This window comes from Brachycentrus maculatus, unplaced genomic scaffold, assembly GCF_059751285.1.
Source record: "Brachycentrus maculatus isolate JH-2025_06_01 unplaced genomic scaffold, ASM5975128v1 h1tg000315l, whole genome shotgun sequence".
NCBI lineage: Eukaryota > Metazoa > Arthropoda > Insecta > Trichoptera > Brachycentridae > Brachycentrus > Brachycentrus maculatus.
Genome location: NW_028281064.1, coordinates 226,408 through 233,026, shown reverse-complemented (window position 1 = coordinate 233,026; position 6,619 = coordinate 226,408). Strand labels below are relative to the sequence as shown.

General features: G+C 37.4%; 1 protein-coding gene across 1 annotated transcript; it reads left to right on the top strand.

The window, feature by feature from the left end:
- Positions 1-1,845: 1,845 nt before the first annotated feature.
- On the top strand, positions 1,846-6,305 carry Tasp1 (Taspase 1). Its single transcript, XM_088268269.1, has 4 exons — positions 1,846-2,097; positions 2,245-2,373; positions 2,880-3,691; positions 4,268-6,305. The coding sequence occupies exons 1-4, from the start codon at positions 2,070-2,072 to the stop codon at positions 4,415-4,417; spliced, it is 1,119 nt and encodes a 372-aa protein (XP_088124395.1). The 5' UTR covers positions 1,846-2,069; the 3' UTR covers positions 4,418-6,305.
- Positions 6,306-6,619: the final 314 nt, after the last annotated feature.

Genomic DNA, 6,619 nt, shown 5'->3' with positions numbered 1-6,619 from the left:
TTCTTTTTATTTAATTTTTTTGCCCTTCTATTCCGACCAAACTGAAATTACAACATTGAAGTGAGTGACATTTTAGTGTTTTATAGAAGAAAAAAAATCTATTCAAAATTTATTGTTAAGATATTACTCAAAACATTTGACAATCAATTGCAATGCCATTCACTTTTTTGCTTTAATTTTAGTTTCTAACCATTTATCTCTTGTTTTTTCAGAATGTTTTTTCTGCATCATTTCATACCATATTATTGACTTACAGGGCTAAATCAGGACTATATTTTTAAAAAGTATTAAATTGCTTTTTTTTACTTGTACAGAAAAATAAATGATGATTTATTTTTTAATAATTACTTTACTTACTTATAACCCTTATCCGCACCCAATGGTGCATAGGGCACTGCATCAAATTGACGCATTGTTTTCTTGATCATTACTTACATGAAGGCAAGGTGATCACTCTTGCGCTTCAGGATAATATTAAATAAATCCAGTCCATGGTAATATTAAATAAATATTACAGTGTAAAATCAATAATATTTATTTTCACCCCCCCCCCCCGGGAATCGAACCCGGGGCCTCCAGCACCGTAGCTAAACACGCTGACCATTACACCACGGAGACGGACATTTTTTTTAATAATACATAACATTAATAAATGAATTCCGTTAATGTTAATAAAATATGGGTTGCTTTTGATTACCAATTTCGAAATGAAATGTGTTAGCTTCATCCATATAACATTTTTGATATTTCCTCGTAAGAGGTGATAAATATTCTTGGGTTGAATATAATTTTTTTGGAGGTTTAGCAAAATAAAATGATCTTTACCTGACTCGCAATAACAGTATTTTGCCTAGAAAGGGTGTATTTATATAATCTAAATTTAGTGAAACCAGACACTGCCGAAAAATAAAACTTTAATTACTCAACACCCTTGAGTCAATTATTACTTGAAATGATAGTATGACACATGCGTTATAAACCCCATAAGATGCCTCATACTTCTTATAAGTCCATTCAGTAGTTAAAATTCACCATAAGTATTTTTGTTCTTTCAAACCTGAAGTATCAATAAATTAATAAATAATATTCATTGGATTTATATAATGAAATAATTTAGATTTAAACTCTATTTAAAACTGAAAATGCATTGAAAATCGTTTTGGTAAATGGTTATCGAACTTTGATTTAATTTTTAATGGAAAATAGGGATTTCATTAATGATGAACCTATTCAGATTCTATTTAAATAAAAATATTTGTTTAAGTCCCTGGGTAATGAAAAAAAAAACATTCATCATTGTTGAAACCCTATATTTCTGCTTAACTTTTCCTATACTACCCCTGACTAGTCATGCATACATAAGCTGAGCTTAGAGAAGAAAGCTGGGTATAATGTATACATTTAATAAGTAGTATGGTTTTAAAATATTTCATCACGTAAAAAAATCCCCACCTCCACGGGTGTCCACCTCTGTAGTGTAATGGACAGCAAGCTCTGCTACCGTACTGGAGGTCCCGGGTTCGATTCCCAGGAGTCAAATGAATATTAGTGGTTTTTTTTCACTGTAATATTTATTCAAAATTACCCTAGACTGGTACTTTAAGCGGTGGGGTGATCACCTTTCCTTCATGTGTTGACGATCAAGATCACCATCAGGTGCTTCTTCTTCTTCTTTTTAATGGCTTTTCACCCATCTTGGGAATAATCAGGTGCTGATAGAGGTTGGAGAAAAAGAAGAAATACTTTTCAATTATTAAACGGAAACCGTAATTTTGAACGTCATGTTTTGTGCGTGCGTTACTATTTTTTTAATCGTATTATTTTTTTACATCTAGCAACATTCTTGGTACATCGTGTTGCTTGTGTACCCAACTTCATTCTTGTCAAATGTCAAAATAAAAATAAAGATTTAATTTAATAGTGTTTTTATACAACTAGTAACTCTGTGGTGTTTTTTTTGAAGCGTTTGATTTGTTTACAATTTATTCTAAAAAATATTGACCGGAAGCTTAATAAGTAGTTTTCAAAAAACTATTTGTTTCTGAGAAATAATGCACTATATATGAACAATGCAAGGTTTTATTGCCGTTCATTGTGGTAAGATTTTTCAACGTTTTATTAATTAATCTATATTTTGAAACTGTTTTTAATTTTGCACAAAATTGTTCTTTAGTTTTGAAATTTTATGCAAGGTTTTTGGGTGTTCCTGTATTTCCTCGGTATTATCAGACAAAATATTCACAGGAGCTGGGTATCACAGTGAAAAGCTGAAAAAGGAATACCAGAAGTTATGTCGTTTAGCGTGCAGAAAAGCTGAAGATGTGTTAAAGAGAAATGGAAATTCTATGGACGCCGTTGAGGCAGCATTGATAGGTACTTATATTTTTATTATGATTATTTAAATCGTAAAAAGTAGTCTATTTGATGTAACTAATGAAAACGTCTCGTATTTCCACACAATTCTCTTTAAATTATAAACTTAAAGAAAACTGTCAAATTCAGATCTGTTTTATTATTTATTGACTTTGTTTTATATTTATTGCTTTAAAAGGTTAGTTAAAAACTGCCTGGCTTAGGATTTCATACTAATTTGATAATAACCTTTAAAAGAAAGCCTCTATTATAATAGGCTTGTCTGCCGGTAGGATAGTAAGGATAGGGAAGGTAAATGTACAAATTACATATACCCAGACAAATTGAAAATAAATCTTAAATTTATTTTGCACTTGACGGGAATTGAAATCGAGACACCAGTTTCGCAGTCAAGCGTCTACTCAACTACGCCACGGTGCCTACATAATGTGTTATTTTTTAAATTTAACAATAAAATTCATATTAATTTGAACGAATGAGCAAAATTTATGTTTTATTTGCAACAGTTTTAGAAGACAGCGGGTTGACGAATGCCGGATACGGATCGAATTTGAGCTGGGACGGAACAGTAGAATGCGATGCTTCTATTATGAATGGAACGACTCTACATTTCGGAGCTTGCGGCGCAGTCTCCAACGTGCGGAACCCGATATCCCTAGCCAAGCAGCTCTGTAACAAGCAGGTGGAGAACTTGTCGTTGGGTCGCGTGCCGCCCTGCATCCTCACCGGCGCCGGGGCGCGCTCGTGGGCGCAGAGGCTGGGCCTGGAAACTGTCGAGGACAGCAAAATGGTGTCCGCTAAAGCTTTTAGAAACTTCAAGCACTGCAGAAGAAAGTTAAAGAGATATTCTGAACAGAACTTGCTACCCTTCAGTCCTTTGGACACTGTCGGGGCCATCTGCGTGGACTCTAGCGGACTAACAGCAGCTGGCGCAAGCTCCGGAGGAGTGGCTTTAAAGCACGAAGGTCGCGTCGGCCAAGCTGCCTCCTTCGCAAGCGGAGTCTGGGCGGCGGCAGGCTCAGGCGGTAACCCTTCCGTAGCCGCTTGCACCTCTGGCTGTGGAGAGCACATCATCCGGACGCAATTAGCCAAGAACGTGGCCGAGAGTCTGACTCACTCCTGTCCGACAACCTCGATGGCCAAATGCCTCAAGGAGCAGTTCTGCGAATCCCCTTTCCTCTGGGATGTGGAGGTCAAGCTCGGAGGAGCTATAGGAATCCGATTTAATGATGATGGCGACGGGGAGTTTCTCTGGGGTCACACTACTCCTTCTATGTGCATCGGATACTTAGCAGCAGGTGGACCCGATCGACCAAAGGTAAATTCTATTGCTATTTATTTCAATATTTAAATATTAAAACCAGTATACATATATCGTATGCCTCATAGTAAACTGACCTTATTCATAATTTATGAAATTCAAGTTACAAACATCGAAGACATATTTTAATCATCTAATGAATATATATTAATACTAATAGACCCACTAAAATAATATAAAGTATTCTCACTATACAGTGAGTATACTTAAACACGTGATGCCTGCATATACGCAGGGGCAAGCGAGGCAGAAAAGCAGTGCATATCCTAACTTACCCGCGTGACATATAAAAATACAACCAGTACCTACCCTACCTTACTAAGTAGTACTTACCTTGCTACCTACCTCTACTGCCTACCCTACTAAGTAGTACCTAGGTTACCTTACTACCTACCCTAATTAATTCTCTGTGCACGCCACTGCATAAACAAACTCTATTTTTGAAAATTTTGGATTGAGTCAGTTATAATCATTGAATTTTTATTATTTCGATTGCCCTACTTACCGATATTTAGTTTTTTATACTACATACGAGTATGTACTTACTAAATATAAATTGTATATATTTTTTAGTGCATTATGTCTCATCTTCCACAAAACATCAAGACTGGATCCAAAGCTGTCGTCGGAGGAATCCCATTTGCAATCGCTAAGCAGACTCAACAAGTGATCAAATGGGAGTTGAGCACTGACGTCATTTGTCAACAAGAAAACGTATCATGAAATGACTTCCAGGACAACAACAAAAAGTCAATACCTCAAGTAGGATTTTTTTCCTGCACGTGTTTGAAATGAATACCAGTTTTGACGGGAATATATTTTCCAGTTCCAAACTTAAATATCATTATTATTATATAAGAGAAGAATGCGAGATCCAAGACATTATTAGGTGGGGAAGAAAACGAAGAAGACAATGGTATGTGCGTGTGAGGAGAATGGAACCATCCAGACTCCCCCACATTGCACTGCACGGCCAACCACAAGGTTGACAACTTCCGGGCGGACCACCAGAGATGGATTGACAGCTGGGAATCAACATCTCAGGAGGCTAATCCCTCTTAAAAACAGGCTACAAGGCCTACACTAAGCAGAAAAAGAAGAGATTCTATTATGTTAACAAGTGTTGATAAATACATGGGTCATCACCTAAGGGCATTTGTCCACTACACGGGATTTCACGGTCCGGCAGTCAGGTTTTGAAAAATGATGAACGACTACAACAGTTTAGCAGTGGATTGGCTTGTGCTTTTGTCCATCTTTTTTCGGATCGGTGCGTAAACACGTTGCGCGTAAATTTGATCACTCTAAACTGTCGTAGTCGCTTTCATTTTTCAAAACTGGACTGCCGGACGGTCAAATTCCGGGTAGTGGACAATCGCCCTAAGTCTGGGTATTTACAGGCATTATGAACTCTCATTGTGCATTGTAACATTCACCATGATTTGCAACCACATTACTCGAAAAATGTTACATTCGTCTGAGTAACACATTTTTTACTGAATGAACTTCATAGATGACAAGTATGCAGTATTAATGTTTTACACTGATCATCATCTCGGCTGTCCATACTTTAAACACAGTAAGGTACATTTTTTTTAAAATACGTTTTTTTGCATTTTTGGACTACTACTTACTACCACTAATTAGTCCAAAAATGCAAAAAAAAAGTCCCTTAGGGCGTTTGTCCACTACACGGATTTTACTGTCCGGCACGTCAGTTAGCGTTTTAAAACGACGATTGGCTTGTGCTTTTGTCCATCTTTCTTGGGATTGGAGCTCTTGATCGGTGCATGAACACGTTGCGCGTAAATTCCATCACGCTATACTGTCGTAGTCGTTTTCATTTTTCAAAACCGGACTGCCGGACGGTGAAATCCCGTGATGTAAATGTTCGTAGTCATTCATTTATTTGTTGATTTTACTACTTTCCCTTCTCTTAACATTATTTTTACACTCCTTATTTCATGCTCATTTTTTTCTCTTTGAATTTTCAATTCTTTTTCATTGATATTATTATTACTCTTACTATTTTTTATATATCCTTTTACCTCTTTTTTAAAAATTATTTCATCTCATTTAGGTATTTTTGTATAATTTATTTTATTTGTTCTCGTAATCGAGATCGCCGACTTTTGAATGTTTTTGTCCTCGGATAGTGATGAGGACAGTGGCTTAGCACAAAAGTACACAAGTTGGTGTGAGGGATCCCTTCACGCCAAAATCCACACTCTCTCGGTCCCCCGTAGAAAGAGAAAAAGAGATCGAAAAATTAAAGGAGAGGAAGAGAGAGAGAGAAGAGAGAATAGAGAGTAAAAGGGACAAGGAAAGATTGAGGGAACTCGAAAAGGAAAAAGAGAGAGAGAGAGGATTGAAAAGGAAAGGATAATAATAGGGTCGAGGGCTGTTGAAAGAATGGAAGGCTTGGACGTAAAGAACAAAAGAAGAAGGAATGAAGAAACTCCCTCTCCAGAGAATGCAAGGAAGGAAGCTAGAAGAGAGAACAAAAGGGGAAAAAACTCGAGTGATACAAATGTCTGTTTTGAGGAGGCCACTGGCGTACCCTGCCGGGAGTTGGCGGATGTTAGGGCTGCAATTGCCAAAATTGAAAAAATTGTTTCTGGAGAGAAGGCCAGACTTAACAGCGACCTTAAAGCGGGGATACACTCGGCCAACACTGACATCCTGCTGGCGGTCGGCCAACTGGCCCTTCGTCTGGAAAGGGAAACGGGTGAAAGGAAACGTTTGGAGACTGAAGTTTGCTTTGAAGATCGCTTTCAATGTATCCTGGATTGGTACCCGATGCGGAGGGCAATCACCTTTCCTTCATGTGTTGACGATCAAGATAACACTGTGTTTATATGATGCAGTGCCCTATGCACCATGGGATGCGGATGACAAATTATTGTCCGCCTCCGTAGTGTAATG